General features: G+C 41.3%; 1 protein-coding gene across 1 annotated transcript in view; it reads right to left on the bottom strand.

Annotated features, from left to right (window-relative positions):
* zfpm1 (zinc finger protein, FOG family member 1) overlaps positions 1-21,603 on the bottom strand; it is a 103,414-nt gene that overhangs the window by 31,728 nt on the left and 50,083 nt on the right. Inside the window, exon 3 of the mRNA XM_041939704.1 lies at positions 15,571-15,708. Within this exon, the coding sequence (XP_041795638.1) occupies positions 15,571-15,708 (138 nt within the window). The remainder of the gene's footprint in view (positions 1-15,570; positions 15,709-21,603) is intronic.

Here is a 21,603-nt window from a genome sequence, read left to right as displayed (position 1 = left end):
TATATATGCATATACTCAACGTTACAGGCAACAGTTTTGATCATTTGTATGTACAAATTTGTATTTTGTATTTTTAGCAATAATCTGGGCTCTTTTAAAAGCAATGAAAACTTAAAAAGTTTAGATCATTTTGGTTATTTGACAGGACCAATTTTCCTATATTTCTTTTCTCTCTGTGCTCTCCTCACTGGTTTGAAGAGGGAAGGACTCAACTGGAAAAAGGTTCACGGTGGTTTGCGGGTTGGTATGTCGAAATGAGCAACCCCTACACATTACACATAGAAATCTGACTCAATGTCAGGATAAAAAAAAAAAATACTGACAAAGGCAACTTCAAGTGGAATCTTGGTGACTTTCCACTGTGTTTTCTCAATATTTTTAAGATTTAAGACTGCAATACACCGCGAGGGCAAGACAGTCGAATAAAAAAAAATGTATTCATTTAGGCCCAGTTAGCCTATCATTGTTTAATATTTTCATTTTCTTACAAAATGAATGTTATTTTTATTAGCCTATGTCAGTAAACAGACTACTGAAAAACACAGAAAATCTGTAATGATAACTAGATACTTGACAAGAAGAAGTCAGCGCAGTCAGTGCTCAATACAAAACCCACAGTTCAACTACCAATGAATGAGTCCTGATCTCAACAAAAAACTCCTCTTCCGGATCCCCAGAAGCAAACAGGAACACTCAGTTTGAGACTCAACACAACAGTTGGCTAAAAAGAAAATAAACCCAAGTGACACCTCTTGTGTCTCTCTCCCAATAGACAAGCTTAGTGATTCTCCGACAACTCCAGAGCTACCTCCCGTAGTCCGCCCAGTGGGTTGCTGTCAGCTCCAGGGAATGGCCAGCCTGGGAGCCAAGCTGATTGATGGTGGGTCCACGGAGCACGGGTGAACTATACTACATATGGACTAATCAACGATCACTGTCAGGACAGACTGGACCTCCTTCACTGATGAGTAACGTTAGATGTAAACATTTTCGGAATTCATCGGTATGGGAAGCTCTGGTGGGCAGTCAGTTGACAATCACTGTTTTAAGATAAACATTTTATAAACCATACACTGTCTCAGGTATCTGCAAATCTTCCTCGTTGAAGTGAACGTAGTAAAATGTATTTCCAAAAGTTACTCAGATTTTTCACAAAGCGACGGCGGGACTGAGTGCTGTACAATATAGTAATATGCATCACATTGGCTTGATTAACACATCTGGACCTAATAGCACTAAATCAAATTGTTGCTGTCTTTGTTATGGTGCTTATGTACAGTTTTCTCATTTTTACCCTCAATGTTGAATCGGAAATGTCTTAATTTATCACCTTTGTTCCATTATTTTGGTAAAGCGTTTCAGCGGTCTAAAATCTGCATTCATCAATTCTGCGTAGCTTTACACATTAATGACCACTCATCTCATTTATAATGCTGGCTGATAAAAGGCCTCAATCTAACAACAAGCAAGACCTGTTCACACCTCCTTTTCACTTTCTTGTGTCTCTTTCTCTCTCTCTCCCCATGATCTTCCATGCAGCACCCCTGGGTCCCTTGAGTCCAGCAGGCTCGGCTCAGCGCAGATAGACATTTCTGGGATAGGCATCTACTGCTCAGGACCACGCAATCATTTCCATTTTACCCTCTGTTACACAGGCGAGATAAGACACCTGCATAGCCCCGCTAATCAGATGAGCTTCAACAGAACTTTATCATTGACATTTACCACTGTTTACCCAACTAATTTCTCTTAACTGCACTGCTGAACTTTTATCTACAAAATACATACACCACCAGAAAAGAGCAAGAAGCAAACATGCAAATTCACAAATATGCAAAGAAAGATAAAATGAGGGGGGAAAAAACTAAAAGCATTTTTTTCTTTTCAGAGGACGAAGGGGGTGAAAACAGAACAAGTGACAGGGCTACTGTTGATGAGATGAGCACTCCTCCCTCTCCTCCTCATCCTCACTGAAGACAAACAAATGCAAAGAATACTGACATTCACATGCAAAAACTTCATTTTGGAATTCAATCACCTGACGGCTGGTGGGGAGTTTTATTGATTTCTGATAAAAAAAAATCCTCCGCTCTATGCATGTTTGTGAGACTTATGAGTCCAATCTCATCCCACCGGTCACAGGACAGATAAAGGGAAATGCTGTGCGTCCAACACACTCTTTTAAAATGATGTCAACCAGTTTCATCAGTGTTTGAACTAGTGTGGCTCTAAATGTGTACTTCATGGTTTTATTCCAGGTCATTCACCAACATTTATTCAACCCTCTACAGGTGCAACATTTCATTTGTCCATTATGGGCTACTGTAAAAAAAATGGCGGTGCAACATGACAGGCTCTGGGGAAGAGGACCTACTCCCTCTGCATATATAACGGACTACTTCTAAGGTAACAAAACACAACAATACAATGATAAAACATAATTCTTCTAATATTATGTTCCATTTCCACCAATAGATCTCCTTAAATTTAGGCTCGGCTACACACTGGAACTTGTGTTTAACATGATGATCAACAAAATATGCTGAAATAGGAGCTGTTTTATGTGTAAGACGATTTCATGCATGTAGCTACACAGCTAGCTATGTGGGAATATCACGTCACCATCCTTAACTGCTCATACAAAGCTCTGACTTATCAACCGTTTCTTCAACCATTGGTGAAGTCATCAAGCACACTCTTTCAACAGATACCATGCACGTTTGATATTAAACCTGAAGTGCGGGACTTTTACATATAAATGAATGTCCATTACATTCAAGCCCTCGCCTAGCGAGTTTACCCAGTGCTGATTAAGTCCATCACTTCCAGCTAAATCTCTCTGTATTCAGCAGTATACCAGAGTTTTTAACTGTCTGTGGTGACATTCCCAAGCCAGCACACCGATGCGTTTTACGTCAACCAGTAATGATTGGTTTGCCAGAGCTGAAGGCGGGAGCAACTGTGGTGATGGAATACGGCACAGCAACTAGGAGCATAGGCTCCGCCTATGGGCTCATGGGCCGTTGGCGGTGTTTGTGTAGTTATTCTCACTGCCAGATGGGGGATGCAAAAGTTCCGCACTGCAGGTTTATGGTAGACCAGAAAAAGTCCAAACCTTCTATTTCAAGAAAGTGTTAGAAATTGCACCAATTTTACAACCAAGACAACATCAAACACAAGTACAAGAAATAAATTCTGTGTCTCTCTGTCTTTATGTTTGGAGGAAAGAGACAAAAACTCAACAATGTTCTGTTTCAGGAAAACAGGATTGATTCTTAGGAGTAACGCTAACGGGAAAGTGTGTGTCAGAGAGAAAAAGAAAATGTAAGTGGATGAGTGTGCGCACATCACTGAGTGAATGTGTGTGTGTGAGAGGGCACGTACGTCACAAGCACAGCCGCTCCCTTTTTCACACTCCCACCTCCATCTCTCCCAGCCTTCCCTTTCTCCTCCGCTGTAGCCTGTCACAAATTGAAAGTGGAGACCTTCCAGAAACTATCCCTGATAATCACACATAAATTAATTAGAAAATGTTTCTTGACATTCTCTACACACAGACGGAGAGAGGAAAAAAGACTGAGGCAAAGCCACAAAATTAATTGTACGGTATGTGACTCCGATAATTAATTCAATCATTAATTCATGTCTGCTTTAACAACTCCTTCTGGCTCCCGCGAAAAAGGACATTTCAATCAGGCCGGTATCGGCAATGCGGGCTGGGGAAGGAGACATGGAAAAGTTAAAGAGTGATAGACTTGCTCGACACACTCAGGGTCATTTAGAGGTTCACCAATTAAACAGACAGGAGCAAGAAGAGAGCAGCGAGTGCGAACAAACAGAAAAAACATGAGAGAGGCTGTAAAACACAGAGTCTTTTGACTCTGTAGTCTGCGTCCATATCTAGAAAGAGTACACAAATACTGTTCGCTAAAACACCTCCCTGTAATATATCTGTTAATGGTAACAACTGGAGGGGAAAAGACGCTTTGCAGAGGAAAGATTTTATGATTCAGCCTACTTCATTTCTTTTTCCGTCCAACAACACAACTGGGTTTTTATTCCCTCCTGCTGAATTCAGTAAAGTAAACCCAAGGGTGCAATGCTGTTCTCAGTAATTTTCAAAACATTGCATCGATTTGTGCAAAAGCAATACAATCAATAAATATAGCTAAAATACACAGTCAGCGTTGGTATTTACATTCAAGGTTCTTTTTTCAACACACCTGCTTTCTTAGGTGTACAATACTTCTGTTTCTCTACTTTCATTTTAAAAAGTATTTATATGCAGTTTGTAATGCTGGAAAGTTCATTCAGATAGAATGAAGGGGGGGAAATGCCATGTGATATTATAGAACACATTAACAGTTGATCTTATAGCCAAAATTACAGTGGCTTGTTTTTTAAAAATAGTTTGACTTTTTTTTTTTACTGCTGTTGTAGACGCACAAAGTCTCTTCAGACTTTGTAAAACAAGCGATTGTTGTACATTAAAGGAAGGAAGCAGGGCAGCAGTGAGTGAAAGATATTGTAGAGTGCATACAGAGAAAGAGGCAGAACATGATAAAGAGATATCATGAGGATGGGAGAAATAAGCACACAGCAGGGAACGTGTGTGAGGGCTTTTTACTCTTACATGGTACAAGCAATGAGGGGATTGAATTTATGGTTAATGCATTACATCAGTGTTTCGTATTAGTTAAACATGGTGTTTGACACCTTTAAATTGTTGAAGATGATCAGTAAAATGTGCACATGCATGCACATGGACAAAAAGGAGAAAGAAGGAAAAAGAGGTGCGGTACGGTGGTACAGCACATGCTGGTCTGAAATGTGCAAAGCTGGCAGTAACTAGATTGAAAAAGTGGGTCTAATTAAAAATAATAAGCTGTGAAGACTGTCCCTCCAGAGAGCTCGGCTGCCAGTATGATGGACCTCATCACATTTTAACTTGATTTAAAATTTGCCCACTGAGAGCCATCAGCCTCCAGACAAACTAATATTTACGGCTGCTGACAGAAATCTGAGAACAACCACTCAGTTCATCATCTTAAAATAAAAAGAAATGTGTCCACTACAAGCTTTTAATATCTCATTTTTTAAGTGACAAGTTCAACCGCGACAAGTTCTGGGAGCATATAAATGACAAACGTTCATTAAAATCTTCACATCCCTTGTGTATCATCAAGGAGATAAAAAAAAAATGTGTAATATTCTGAAGGGATGCATAAATAATGAAAGCATGTCCTTGGAGAACACTATGAACAAGTACATTACATTTAACATCAGTTCACTTCCTTAATCAACTCAGGCTCTTTATAATTTCCCTATAATAACACTTTAGGGACTAAAATCCTCTCTGATTAGTTTACTACTTTAAAGACAATTTAAAATACATATACTTTCATTTCATTTCTATCACTAATTTCACATATTCAAATATAATTCTATGATGCATCACAATTTTATCTACATTTATCACATATATAGTATGTTCTGTTGTGGCTACTTAAGAGAGAGGAAATCAGTATAATATTACAGGGACTACGCATCCTATCTAGAGACTCTCCAGATAATGGGGCAAAATACCCATAAAAACACCCACAGTACAGTAGACCAGCGCCACAGGAGAACACACACTGCTGCAGCGTTTAATAGACATTACCGCTATTCTACAGCTGTGAAACACTTTCTCTGTATGAACACTGCTCACCACTAGCTGGAATGTTACTCTAAGTTCCAGCTGTATCCAGACCCAACACCAGATGTTACAGCGTACTTCAGCAGCTGCATTTTTAACATTACGGCAAAGGCGTTGGGAATGGATGAAGGCAAGTAAAATACAAACATCTTCAAGTGTATTTTTGTGCTAGAGGAAGGTATGCAGGATGTGGTGTGGTGGCTGCAGAAGAAGCCATGAATCTGATAGGCCGGTAATCAGCGTGCCAATATCGAGTCCCGCCACTAGTGCCAGGCCTGCGATGGGCTCGCACACTGGGTGTATGGGAGCTGCTGGGCTGATAGCAGCCGGACAGCACAGAGAAATGTTCCTTTAGATTAGGGCCCCGTGCCTATCAATCATCAGGGATGGAGGAGGGGAGTGACACGCCGCAGACAGGCTGGAGAGAGGAGATGGTGGAGGAGAGTGTGTGTGACAGAGTGTGTGTGTCAGTCAGAATATGTGCTGTAGATCAAGAGCGGGTGATGGAAGCAGAGGGCAACGCTGGCTTCAAGTGCTCCTCATGAGCGCTACTCCCAAGAATATAAGTGATACCTTTTCAATGCACACACTATCTCTTGCACACCTGTTGTTTTTTGGCCACTATTATTAAACTATATGAGCTACTTTTAGCAGTTTAAGAGAAAGACATTGATGTCTTTCTCTTAAACTGATCAGAATGAATGAACAGGGGTTTGAATGAATAATCAAGCATTTTGTAATATTTTGGAATTCCATCATCTGAAATGTGAGGGTTTGCTGCTTTTTTCATACTTTTTATACTGAATATCTTTGGATTGTGGACCCATTGATCTGAACAAGCTATTTGAAGCTATTTGGCCTGTGTGAAATGGCATTCAAGGAAGCAGGAGTAGGGACAGAAGAAAAAGTACTAACATGTACATGGACATGCTGACCCACATACAAAACTTTTCCTGCACGGTGTGTTCATGGGACAGAGACCAGCCTCTGCTGAGTTCATTTCAAGCTGCAGACTGTACTCTGAGGAATGTCAGCCTCACTGACAGGACAAGCCCTCTGGACACATGACACCCAATCATCATCCCAAAGCATTTTGATTGACAGGTGGAATTGACAAGGTGCTTGCAGGGACACCCTCCTCCTGAGAGACAGGAGGCTGCTGACTGGAGATGTGGAGGAAGGTTACAGAGAAGACGGAGAGTGAGAGTACAGTATGTCTAAGTGTGTGATATAGGGATGGATGTAGTTCAGTTCTGCTCTTAACCCCTTGACGCCTGAATTTATTTAGAATTATATTAAAAAATTAATTCTTTGTGTTTTTGCTTTCTAATTGATCCTAAATTAAGAGGAGTTTGTTAATTTTTCTGTAGCACATACAATAGATATAAATTTAGGTAGGTTCACCAACTAGAACAGGGTTCAAACAAACAGTATATGTCCACTTTTTTCAATGCTTAAATGCAGTAAAAACATTCATTTATTTCATCAAAACAGCCACAAAATTGGCTTACAACCATTACATTGTAACAACAATTAGACGAGAAACCAGTGCTTGCAAAGGTTCCTAGGTGTGTGTTGAATATGCACAAACCGGCATTAGAGGAATGCATGCACGATTCGGCTGCAATGTGGATTAAAGCGGGATGATGCGAATTAGCAACAATAGGCGTTAAGGGATTAAGGAGACCGCTGATGATGTTCATTTTCAAATATAATTTGACCTTTCCACTCCTTAGTCCTTCATCTTATCCTCCTCCCCTGTCAAAGCCTTGTCACTCTTCTTAAAGGATCATTCTAGTTTATCACAACTTGGCTCTGTTGTCTTAGTTTAGCATGTTAGCATGCCAACATTTGCCAATTAGCACTAAAGACAAAGCACAGCTATGGCTGGTGTCAATGTTTATTGTAGATATTTGGCGATAAACCACAGTATTGGACAAAATAAAATGTAAAATGTAATCGTACACTTTGATCTGCTGGTAGCATCACAGGAAGAGTCAGGACATCCACAAAGCCATGTGAATTTATCCTCTTGGGATCTCGAATATCTGCAGTAGTTGTATTTATCCACTGGGGACCATGAATGCTTCTACAAAATTACATCTAATCCATCTAACAGTTGTTCAGATATTGCAGTCTGGAGCAAAGTGTTGAAGCGACCAACCAACGTAAGCTAAAACGTATCCAGGTAGCATTACATTTCTCACTAAATGTATTTGCTTTTTTCATATTAGAAGTGTATAAACCCAAGACACCCAACTTCTGGGACAGCAAATGATTCTCTTAAGGAGGCATGCTAAAATCGCTTTATGCCTGATTCAAACCCGTTTTTTGAGTACACTATGAGTACTTTAGCCCAACAGCATAACCCGACTGTCATTTCTTCACATTATATCTCCCTCTTGCTTCTATCTCTTAACCTTACCCACTTCCTATTCCCTCACCTCTAATTTCACTATCGGAATTGCACCTCTTAAAATCTCTCAACCCTCATCTCTCGCTCTCATTGATCCTTAAACCTTCACCTTTCTTTCACCCTTCATTAGTTATCTCTGCACTCTAAACTCAATATTGTACTTCTTTATTCCAAACCACTTCTCCTGGTCTTCCTCCCTCTCTCTACTGTCCCCTTATTTTTTCTCTTCCTCCTCCATGCTGTCCTCCTTCTCTCCTCCTTAAGTCCTCTCTAAGTCTTCATCCCTCTATCCCAAGTTCACCCCCTTTAACCTCGACCAGTCTGGAGATGACATCTTGTCTCAACGCTGGGAGTTAACCGTCTATGCTCCTGGTTTACCAGATAACAGATAAGACACGCAGACATGCAACACGTGCAGATATTCATGCTTTAACACTGTGCAGGGAAACACAAACTTTATCAAAATGTGAGGAGATTCTTATATTCAAGGTTTCATTAAAATGCAAAACCCCCACTCTATTTCTTTATATATTAGCTACTGAGTTTGCTTTTGAAAGAATGATGATAGTGTAAAAGTGTATGTTTGGACGAAGCATGTTTAAACAAACATCCACCATAGATTAATCCTGTTAATCCTTTTAAAGACCATTGAATGACCTGATCAGCAGGAAATGATTTAAAAAGAAAAAAGTCTGTTTTCTGTATTTCTAGAACAGGAACATTTTACAGGTATTAGGTTTTCCTTGATTTGTATGAATGGCTCCACCAAGAGATGAGCAAACCAGCAGAGACCTGCAAGCTTTTACACAAACATCTTATCCTTCAGTTGCTACATTCAGCCATCCATGACTAGATGGATCAAACTGAGAAACAAAGCTCTTATCACATGCGGACAAAGTGATGAGGGTGCACCTTGTGCCGTTCGTGATGATTGCAATGGGGGAAAAGTTGCCATGCACAGTATGCAAATGTGACACCGCCAACAGCTCCCTTTCCTCAACCCAAATAAATTAGACTCTCAGCTGTGATAATATGCATATAGTGTGCCTTCATGCTCCATTATAATTAACTACTGTATGATAACCCAACACCCAGACCCACCCACACACACACACACACACACACACACACACACACACACACACACACACACCCTGGTAAATAATAATAACCATTATTACGCCTGCCATTATAATATTTTATTTGAGGTAATTTAAATAACTCTGTTGGGGAGGATAAGGAGCGAGGAGTGCTGGGCAAGCAGAAACACATGCCTCGCTCCGCTGCCATCTCGGGGGCCCCTGGAGGAAACGAGTTGTCAGGGGTTGTGATTGGGCAGCCCGGAAAGGACCTTCTTTGCCATCCATGTCACACCAGAAGGCTGGAAAGTGGAAAGGTCCCAAGCTATTCTCTGATCCGCGGAACTCACCCAGGGCTCCACTACTAGCAGGTCACATATAACAAAGAAAAATCCTCAAAACTGAGGAAAATGATTAATCTATAATCAAATAGCTGCAGATTAATTTTCTGTTTACTGAGTAACTGATTGATGAATTGACTAATTATGAGCAGAAAACTCACTTTTTCACTGAGCATAATGGTGATCTATGACAGTTTGTCAGACGGGGAGGAAACAAACACTGTATGAATATTAATTGATATGAACCCCTTTTTACAGGAACATGAGAACTCTCGGGTCCAAGCACCGTCCTGTATTGAGGTTTCCCACATAATGCCATCACACACTCTCCTCTGCCATCCCACTACCACTGAGCCTTTCCAGGAACGGTCCTGTGCATTTGAAGGATTTCCTTCCTCCTTCCTTGAAGGAAACTCTTGCATCTCTGTTATCAAATTCATATTCAGAAATCGGTGGAAGTTTCATTTTTTTTGTCCACCTCTGTGGATATAAAACACTTTCCCGTTTAGTGACGGCCACTGACAATGAATTTATACACAGCACTGGAAGGAGAGAATGTGTGGGAACCGCCAGCCAGCCAGCCAACGAATGACAAGGGATTACTGTGACACCCATTTGCATATCAAGAATTTTAAGCAGCGAGGGAGAAAATATCGAACCCTCCAGCCTGCAAGGTCATTCAAAAGATAGTTTTTTTTTTCTTCTCTTCATAATTTATTTTGCATATCATGCAATATGGACACACTGTGGATTAAAAAGGCGGCTTTAGCATATCATGCCATCCCTGATAGGGACCAGCTCCCACCTAGACAACGTGCCTCCACCACACCCTCATCAAACTGACTGAGGACACACACACGCGCACACACACACGTCATCTTGATTGTTTTAAGACAAACTACACATCGGAGAAAAGAGACTGAAAATTGCCGAAGACTCTAATCCATTCCAAGTTTATCATCTCTTTAATTTGAATGTGTTTTTTTTTTTTTCTTCATATCAATGGAAGCCACAAAGCCAATGTTTTGTTAGCCGCTACTGGCAGAAAATGGAGAAGAAAAAAAAAACAAGAATCATAAAAAACACAAAAAGAATCACCCTGACTATCATCTATGACTAAGGAACTCATTTAGATTGACACATAAACAACTCATTATACTCTGAGGAGATGGTGTCAAATACGTCGATTGAAAAGTGTTGTGTCCAGTAATGAAATGTATTATCTTTTTAGCGGGAGGAAAAAAACTGGCAGAGAGGATGAATTAAAATGTTCTGTTGTTGTTTTCTCTTTTTGATGTTAATATCAGTCTGTCTGAACAACAGTAATGACTGTGACAAAGAATTATTTGAACAAATTATTTGAATAAATTAGAGATTATTATCATAAGGTTAGAACACAAACTGTGTGCGGAAAGGGGAATTAAAAATTTCATATCTAGGAATTACTGTATTTCAAACTAAAATAAATCATATTTTTGTAACTTTGGAAATATAATTAGCAGATTAACATTCAGTGAATTCAGACTTCCTACATATGTGAGACTGCGTGAAATTTTTGTGAAAGTCTAGGAAAGTTTAGGACTTCATACTGTATATTTTCACACTGTGATGCAAAACAGCTGACACACAGAGCAGAGGAAAAGATAGACAGACAGACAGACAGACAGACAGACAGACAGATAGACAGACAGATAGATAGATAGATAGATAGATAGATAGATAGATAGATAGATAGATAGATAGATAGATAGATAGATAGATACTTTATTCATCTCCAAAGAGAAATTTGCATAAGAGGGGTATATACTGGTGGGTAAAGGCTTGAACTTGTGACTGGGGGTGCTAGTGAAGAAATAGATAAGAAGACACGAAGAGGAAAGAAAGACAAGATGTAGAAGTGAGCTGGAAGATTGACATGTAAAAAATAATTTGTACTGTGTGAGATGTTCAGAAGTGCTCTTTCTTCAAATGAACGAACGGCAGTGTTTAACCGTCACAGACTGACACTCGGTGCCTTCTGCTTCTAAAAACACTGCGACCGGCCTGAATCTACTTGCCGATCACTACGTTGCTTTTGGTGTGAACTTACTAAACCTGAGGCTCCAATAATAGAATATACAGACTCAATCAGTTTATTAACTATTTTTATAATCAGTTCATTACGCCAGTCCAGGTGTCCAGGTGCCACAACGTTAGATAAAACAAGCTATTTCAATAATCACACTGGGCTTTGAGATGTTATGATGATTATTTTCGTAATAATTTTGACATTTTGCAGACAAACGATTAATCAAGAAATAGTCTGCAGATTCTTCTGTAACGAAAATATTAGTTGCTGCTCTAAATTCTACATTTACAATCAATCGAAATTCAGAAGCTTGCTTTTCAGGATGTACAATAAAATCATTTCTATTTGCATTATCGATGGAATCGCTGATTATTTTTCAGGTTAACTAATGTATTCATTAGTCTAGAAAGCTCATAAATTGGTGGAAAATGCTCATCAGAAAAATCTAGATTTTCTGTCATTAACCAAATAGTTGTTTCAGCACTACTGCTACTAAATATGTGTTCAGGGCAAAGTGATGACTGACTCATCAGATTAAGAGTGATGCTGGTCCTGAGTGTGAGAAAGTCTCTTTTTTTTAACAATTGTTTTCTGCTGAGCTTTGATTTGATTTGATCCCGTCATAATAATTTTAAAAAACGCAGACATAAGACGTCTTCATAAAAGAAACAAAGAAATAACAAAAAACATTACAAAAGATTCAATGCAATGTGGGAACTGGACATGTGAAGACAAACAATACATACTGACATAAAAATGAAACATACTATAAATAGCATGAAATGCGTGTTGACAAGGTGTTATACTGAAAGGTTGTCGTGACACTACTGGACCACGGGTACGATTGGCCTAAGAGCAGCCAAACCCCACGAGATGAAAAGTTAGAAACTTGTGATCCCAGGAGCAGAAGTGTCTCAAGGCAACAACAGTGAGAAACGAGTGGAATGCCAACACTCCCAGAGGAGATAAAACCCTGTTTATTTCCATCCCTGCTAATACACACTTCCCCTCGCATCTGTTTATGGGAAATGTGTGATACATGGAGAACGTTTTGTATGAACACGAGCACGTTAACCACCGACTCCAGTCCCACCGTGACACGCAGGACGAAGACGAAGAAGAAACAATACAAAGATGGAGAAAAAGAGGGAGATGTATGCTGTTAGGGGGAGGAGGATGGAGAAGAAGGAGGGGAGGGGGGCTGTTAGTGGTGATGGAGAGACCAGAGGAGGAGAAGGTGGATGGATGGAGGGAGGGAGGGAGGGGGGAGAGAGGGAGAAAGGGGAGGTGGAGGAGGGGGGGCTTGACGATAAGAGAAAAATTCAGACCGGTCAAAGTTTCCTTTTTGCCAATCGTGCTCCTGATAAAGACAGCGCCTGCTCCAGAGCTGATAGAGGGGCTATCTCTCTCCCTTACTCTCTCTCCCCCCTCCTCCCTCCCCTTCCGCCATCCCTCCGCCTCGCTCACCCAGCAGTTAGTTTGCGAGGAGGAGAGAAGGAAGAAAAAACGAAGGGCCCTATCAGTGCAGCATCATGGTGCTACCATCAACCAGCCACAGCGCAGCAATTAATATCGCTCCAATTACTGTTAAAGGGACAAGGCTGGGACAGGACGATAATGAACACATCCTCTCTTCCCCACCAGAGGAATTAAAATACTCGCACACACACACACACACACACACACACACTCGTAAACATACACACACTCAACGCTGCGCGGACACACATGCACGGTCATACATAAAACGTGTGCAGCTTGAAAAGGAAATAATGCGAGATAGTGCGGTAATCTTCTTGCATTGTTTAACTCATTGAAGACAACAGACAGAGAGAAATAAATAACCAAACAAACCTCGATAAGAGAGGAAATAAATAATAAAATTATGGCGATTTACTTGTTATCTCCTCTTAGCCGTGTGTGTTTGTGTGTGTGTGTGTGTGTGTTTTTGTTACGTCTTGAATAAATTTTCCCCCGGCCTGTCACATTCACATGTCATGTTCAGGGGAACAGTGGGGCGACACAATGGACCCTGACAGACTCTCAGAAGAGGCTGCACAGAGGAACATCTCCAAAACACACACACACACACACACACACACACACACACACACACACACAGAGTTAGTTCCACTTGAGCACATAGTAAGAGTTAAAATGATGGTACGTCGGAGTAGTGACTTTGGACTATTCTGCAGCACGCCAGACATTTCATGCCAGCATTCAGTGCTCTTTACTTAGGTGTAAAGTGAGGGTGTGGAGGTTGGGGTGATGGATGGGGGCGTAGCAGGTCCAACTTTGATGCCAGTGACTGGAGAGTGCACCCAATCAAGTGTTTTAGTTTCACTTTAGCCATACCATAATTTCCATGTACAAAGATTATGAGAATTAATACTGTAGTGTACTGTACTGTAAATATTCATATTTAATGTCAAAATACGCAATTTGGTATTTTGCAGAACACCAACGTTTGGGCTTTGACCTGTACTAGAGCATGTTAAGGATACTTTTCTAAACTAAACTAAAAACTATGGATACTTTTGTACATTTTTTTCTGTAACACTGATGCTATATTTCTTAAGAGTGTAATCATTTCTGACATTAGTGGAGTTGCCAGCCTGCCTCCACTACAATACACTATTAGAAACTATGCTAAATATGCAAGGCTGAATTCAGCAAGCTTCATTTATCATGTTTTAAATATATTTAGATAGTTAAATTAGAAAATAGACCTGAAAAAGCCTCAAATGAAAGAGCTGACGGAAAAATGGAAACCACACAGGCCTAGTGCAGTTTACAAATAAAGTCCAGCTCAGGCAGTTAGCGACTACACAGCTTTGTTTTTATGTCTTGTCATAGTAGGAACACGCAGGTAGGTGTTACTAACAACACTGAGGATGTAGGGTATTACCCAGAAGATGGTTAGTGGAGTCAAAGGATATGCCTCCTGTCACACTCGCTCTAATCACATACACATAAAACTAGCTTTACTGAAAATGTGTTAAGACAGAATAACAAATGATGTGCATCATTAAACATTTATTTTAAGTCAACTGTCAATAATTACAGGATTTATACACATTTACAAGTGACTTTCACACTTTATAAATGCGAGACAGTCCAGCTAAAACAGACCCGGCGTGTAAAGATAGCAGATGGAGGGAAGGAGCCATCATACACACACATGCACACGCACGCACACACACACACACACACACACGCACGCACGCACACGCTCGTCCTGTTTCCTCCCCTGTAGCCATGGTGGAGGTGGAACTGGTGAGCAGGCACATGGAGAGTAGAGATGCAGGACTTTGTGAGGTTGCACTCTGTGCATGTCAGGATTGGTTGCTTGAAAATAAGGAGCAAAGTCGCTTGTGTGCAGACGTGCCACTCCAAACATCTTCTATACATGCACAGGAGGATTTCACGTTCTGTAACAGTTTGGTTCCTTAATATCAGCAGGGGAGAATCTGCAATCAGCACAAGCCTAGCTGGCAGCAAGAATGATTCACCATGCAGAAGTTTGAATGTGGGCAACAGCTGCCATCACTGAAAATGTATACTGTGAAAAGGGCCTACTGTCTCATGTGTTGGATTTGTTTCAAGAGTTTAATGAATATTGCACATTTCTCTCTGACTGGATTTGAAATTGACTACAAACCCCTCTGTGTATGTCCGTTTTAGTGTCAAATTCGTGCAGAGTGCACTTAGTTCAGAATCATTCTTGTTAGTTTTAAAGCAAAGAACACTTATTATATGAGTGCTCAACACCGAGTATTGTGAAACTTTTGTTTTCATTTGGATATGAACATCTCATGATTTGGTCATTAGTGCCTCCTGAACACGTACGAAGATTTAAACGTTTTTATAATCCTTCAGTAAAAGCAAACATTTTGTTTTGCTTAGTTCCACATATGAAATGAATATGTTTACTGGCTATGCAGAACCCCTGTGGGCACACTGACCTGGACCCCTCCACTGTAACACCTCCTCCTCTTCCACTCCTTCTTCTTGCTCCTCCCTGCCGCTGTGTGTCGAGCCTTGCTCCTCCCCATTCTCGTCTTCATCGTCGGGGCCTCCTCGAGAGTCCTGCGTCCTGGGCTCTGCGTGTACAACACAGTAGAATTTAAGCACACTTGAACAAAAGCTTCAATCCAAAAAAATCTGCATCAGCTTTTCGAAACCCCTCACCGATTGAAGCCGATGTGCACGTGTGTGTATGTGCTTGTTTGTCTGTGTGTGTCTGGGCAGTGGCTGATCCTGTCTGTTGATCAAAGGCAGTAGTGCAATGACTTCCTGAGCTGTGTAACACAACACCACGCCACGCAGAGATGGACCCTTTGATTCTCGCCGCAACCCTGAAGAATCAGAGTCTCATGAGAAACAACGTCTTCACTCTCTACCTTCAGTTTGGTCTTTTTGTCGCCTCTCCCCATCTGTCCTCAGCCAATTTCTCTTTCTCTCTTCGTCAACACCCACCATCCTTCCCTTGCTTTCCCTTCACTGAAGGTAGGTGGATCTCACGATGCTCGTCTTTTCCGTCGTCTTCCTCTATCTCTCCATCTCCTCCCCCTTCACCCCCTCGGCCTGTCACCTTCAGCAGAGACTGAGGCTGTCTCTGTTCCTCTAATCAGCATTGATACCCCTGCTATTGATCAAGCTGATTACACAGCCTCCTGCTCGCTGATCAAAGACATCTGTGTGTGTTTCTGCACGTGGCTGGACCTGTGTGTGTGTGTGTGTGTGAATCTGAATGTCCGGATGTGTGTGTGTGTGTGTTTATAATGTGTTTATCTAGCATTCATATATGTGAACCCTGAACTGTGCCTGTGCAGCTGGTATCAGCCGGTTCATCACACTGCTGGGTCCCTCCCTATTAGTGGGACCCATGATTAGTTAGATTAGATTAATAGTTACATCACAGCACCTCAGGCTATCTGAGCTGCAGATCTCTGTCTTCTTGTTCTCTGGTCTTGCATCATCATCAGGCCAAGGGTTAGGGTGACTCAAAAGCTGACAGCACGCAGACGGATCGCAAACATGTCACTGCTAATCGTGCTGAAAAATGTCACTGGAGTTACAACAAAATAAAACGACCCAGATCTTTAAGGCGGAAACTTCAGCTGATAGATGAGGGAACTATTTAAAAAGCTAAATTGCTTCTAAATGCACTTGTGTAAATCAGCTAATTATTACTCGTTATTACTCGTTCGAAATGCAGTCAGGCATTTAGCATTGTGTAATGGATTTCATGATTAAAAGTATCTTCCCAAACTAATTTGTCGTAGAGTGTAAAAGCACTGTGACAGAGATCATCTGTATCAAAATGAAGCGCTGGGTGAAATCATCCACCAAATGGCACAAATTATTTTATTATCTCATTTCTCCCCTCTTGCCACATATATATTGTTGCTGCATTCTTGTTTTAAATGCAAAGTTCTGGTGAAATTGTGGTGTAGAATCCATGTAGGTTGAAGTAGGTAAGAGTAAATAAAAGCTACCTTTTTGCAATGAGTTTGGACTAGAGCAGGACAGATATATCATCACAGATATATCAGTATTGGCCTCTATGTTGGCTGATACTGCAGGTAGAGAAATACAAAAGGTATCTCTGAGGTGGGACACTATGTCTCCATTACACAGTTTGTTCACCCAAGAGCAATGAAGTTCATTTTTTAAACTGTTAAATGTTTCTGCTTAGAAATTATCTTCTTCTCTTCTCTCAGAAAAAAACAGCCTAAATGTTTGTTTTGTTTTGTTTTGTGTAATACTGACAAATACATAAACTGATTTTTTTAAACTCTCAAATATCAATTTTGTATTCAGTATTGAAAAGCTTTGTAGGTAGAGAGCAGGGGGACAGCACATGTTCAAGGTTTTGGTTTTGTATACTCTGCTCTGTGTGATACCTGGATCATTTTTTGACCACAAAAATGATACTTACGGTATTATATGTTCACATGAATGCAACTTTTGTCGTTTAAGTGTCTTCGGCTGAGCCAGATTCTGATGCATTTTGCCACATGATCAATTTAGCGAGTGGATGGGAGCCTAAACAATTGCTACACTAAAGACAATGGCTCTCGCTGTGTGGAACAGCTCTTCCTCCCTGAAGGTTTATGTTCATATATTATCAAAAGTGAATTTCATTTTAAGATGTTGACTGAGGTGTATTTGGTTCGAAGTGCTTTCTTGCCAAGTGTTACCTTTTTTGTCAATAACTTCCTCAGCTTCGGAGGATAAGTTCTCTTTCAGCACTTTAGCATTAAGTATGGTGTGGATGAGGAGGGGGCAGCGTGCTACCGTCTGCAGAGTGGCTGAAGACGCACCATTTCTGCAAGTTCGTGTTCTGCTTGTTCAGCAGGTGTTCGATCAATTGATTACACTGTCTCCCTTTGGTTGCACTTATGGATAATGAGCATTGTCCTCACTGACTCCAGTAAAATACATCCTGAAGTCTGTTTCACTCCATCTGCTGTGGCTCTTCTCTGAGCTTACTGTCCACTGCCTGTGAGGAGCTCAGGGCCGCCCTCAAGCTCACAAGCAGTAACACAGAGGACATCCATGTTCACATTCACTTTCTTTACCTGTAGCTTAAACAATTGTGTGTGTGGTAGGAAATGGGCGTGCAAAGCCAAAACTGCAGACTGACTGGCTGTTGTTGTGTTTATTTCGGCTGTATGACCTATCCATATCTAATAAAAATGTCAAAGCTGATCATCATTATCAACAGAAATGCTATCACGATCCCCTATCAGACTGTTTAATCGGCCAGCCCTAATCATTGGTTTGGCAAAAAAGACATTTTAATACAACCCTCTTTATTTAAGTTAATCCCCTTTCTCTCCTCATTCTTTCTGTCCTTTGTCCGAATCCCTGTCGTCCCCCTCCTCCTCCCAACTTTTGCCCTTCTCTTCACTTCCTCCTTCCCAGCTCCTCTTTTGTGCTCTCCCTCCCCCTTCCTCCCACCCCGTCATCAACCCTCCACCCCGATAACACCTGGGCTGTCTGCACAAAGCCCGTGTTTACCCTTGCATTCCCACTCCGATAAACTGCGATAGCGCCCGATCAATACCAGCCATAAACGTCCCACGGCCACGTGACGCCCTCACACTCCACTGTTATTAATGTAACAGTTGAGAGATTGGATCTGCATCGTCAAATAAATCAACACACACACACACAAACACACACACACACACAAAGAGAAGCAGATACACACATACACACACCATCCATCTTCACGTCACGTCCACCTTTCAACCTCAATCACACGCAGACACTCATACACGGCGACATACTGTACACACACTAAAGCAAGCAGACCTACACACACAAGCACACACACACACCTCCCCCCTGCCTAAACAGTGCCATTATTTTCAGCTATAAATCACATTGAATGGCACATTGATTTTATCCTGCAGGGGCTGAAACGAGGGAGGGGAGCTGGAGACACAGTTATTGCGTTTAATATTATCAATATTATCTCCCATATCATCTCAGACAGGGAGGCAGGTATCAGGAGGAGTCGACAGACACTTTTCTGCCAAACCCCCTCCTCCCTCTCTCTCCCCCTCTACCACCCCCCCCCCCCCCCCCCCCCCATAGCGAGACAGTCTCCATCAATCTGATAAGCTGAACTTCCCCTGTCACACCTGCAGGGCAAAGTCACCCAACAATCTCGCCTCCTAACTTCTACAACCCTCTATACATTTCTGTTTCTCTTCTTGATGATTTTAATGCTGCCTTTTGTCTCCTTTCTTTACATATCTGCTACTACAGTCGCAACATCGGTCAGTTTGGTGGTTGAGATGAAGCTACAGGCAACCGGACAAAACCAAGGTGTGGATCTTCAAGTCTTGCACCTTAAACACGCTGGCTGGAGAAAGCGAGATGTCAGCAGCAGCTGCGGTCGTCCGTCAGAGTCTACACTGCATTCATTCAGCCACAGCGCTGCTGCACACTGACAAGCATTTTGGCAAACCTCACAGCCCGCTTCACAATCAATGTAGTGACGCACTTACTGCACAGAAAGTCAGAAGAGAAATAAGCAGGAGCGTAAAATACACTTTGGGTCACACACACAGCACGAGCTATTTTTGTATCCGTTCCATTGAACATGCAAGAGACAGACGGCTGAAACAGGGGAAAACAGGGTGTTAGTATGAACACCTATTACATCTATTAGCAGTGCTGGTAATTCACAGCTATTCTCTCTCTGCTCCCTCTCATGCACCGGGTGCTAAACATGAAGCGAGCACACACCTCTTCCCGTAAATGTCCGTCATGTTGGACTGAAGCTGTAAAGAAAATGAACATAAACATCACCTATGTATGTCTGAATGACAGAGAGACATCAGTTCAACAGATAGATGAAGCCAATGCTACGTATTCCATGTCTGGAAAGAGCTTGGCATTGTTTTCATGGAGAATAAGTATCATCTATAGAGATTAAAAAAAAAAAAAACTCTTTAGATAACTCATCATTTATCAATACACACTGCCCCCATTAAATAATCCAATAAATAAATAACTGAATTATTAGAATTATTTTTCCCAACCCCTCATCTGTGTTGAGTCGGGCCCCAGAATTTCTTGCTTCACCCCTGCACACTAGACCTGGAGCTAATTCCTCAGCTGGTAAGTTTCTCCATGGTTCGATTAATGTTTCCTCTATAAAAAAGTTGGGAAAATAGAGAAAAATGCCTCGAGCCCAAAGTGAGTTTGATTAATCATTCAATCTATAAAATGTCATAAAAATAGTGAAAAACATCACACATCACGAGGGCGCCCACGCCGACCACGAACGGTATGTCCCCGCTTCAAATCTGGCCAGGGACTTTTGTTTCATCGCTTTCTTCCTCATATCCTGTCATCTATCTACTGTCTGTAATAAAGGCATAAAAACTAAAAAATGCCTTTAAACATTCATCCAGCAGTCTAAACACATGTTCATTCAATTTATAATGGCGTAAAAAAAAAGAGAAAAAAGTAGAAAATTGAATATTTTTTATTTTTCCTCGATACATTGAACAGTTGCTGTATTGGAAAAATTTTCTTGGGCGCAACTAATCGATTAATCAGCTAATCATTTCAGCACTGCTGCAGATTTGCAGTCTACAACGATCCATCGTGATAATACCAGAAGAGATTATGACGTTTGTCATTTGTCAGTTTATGCATCACACAGTCTTTCTCTATCAGCGCTGATCAGATTCTGATGAAAAAAAAAAGGTGGTTTACAAAAATCATTCTGATTGGTCCAAACAAGGGCATGATGATTAGAGGTCAAAAGGAGGTAACGTACTGACTAATCAGCCTAGAAGTGGATTTTATCAGGTTTCCTGTGTATGTATAAGTGTGCATGTGTAACTATGACTGCCTTGTTATGAAAAAAGGACGTTCACTCTCTGTGGGTCGCTGCAACTGTACCGCAATTCTGAGAAGAGAGAGGAAAAAACACACCACAACAGAAAAACGAACTGAACATTTCTTCCTCAATAAACTTGCGTGTGTGCATGTGTGTGTGGATCCATTGTATCAGCACTGCTATACTGTGGTTCTCTCTGTCAGGTTGAGGAGGGTGTGATGGAGAGAACAGAGTGTTTGGTCCTGTTACTAGCAGAATGTGTTTTTCTTGCTAAAGTTATCAGGGCAGTTATCGCCTGTGTGTGTGTGTGTGTGTGTGTGTGTGTGTGTGTGTGTGTCTTTCTCTCTCTTTCTCTTCCAGATGGTGGATAAGAGGCCTTGCCTTTATTAGCCAGAGCTGGCCAGATAAAGACCTGGTATTGATCCCAGGTTGAAAGAGCAGGTTCGTCAAACATGGCTGACTTACAGAGAACTGATAATGGCAGCACTGGGCAACCGAGGAACCCCAGAGAACAGAGAGAGAGAGAGAGAGGGAGAGAGAGAGGGAGAGAGAGAGAGAGCGAGAGAGAGAGAGAGAGAGAAGTAAATCAACAGTGTGATGGGGAGGGGTGTGTGTGTGTTCAGTC

The sequence above is a fragment of the Chelmon rostratus genome, chromosome 6 (genome assembly GCF_017976325.1).
Source record: "Chelmon rostratus isolate fCheRos1 chromosome 6, fCheRos1.pri, whole genome shotgun sequence".
In the NCBI taxonomy this organism is placed as follows: Eukaryota; Metazoa; Chordata; class Actinopteri; order Chaetodontiformes; family Chaetodontidae; genus Chelmon; species Chelmon rostratus.
Note: the sequence above shows the minus strand (reverse complement) of the source record. Positions and strands in the feature narration are given on the sequence as shown.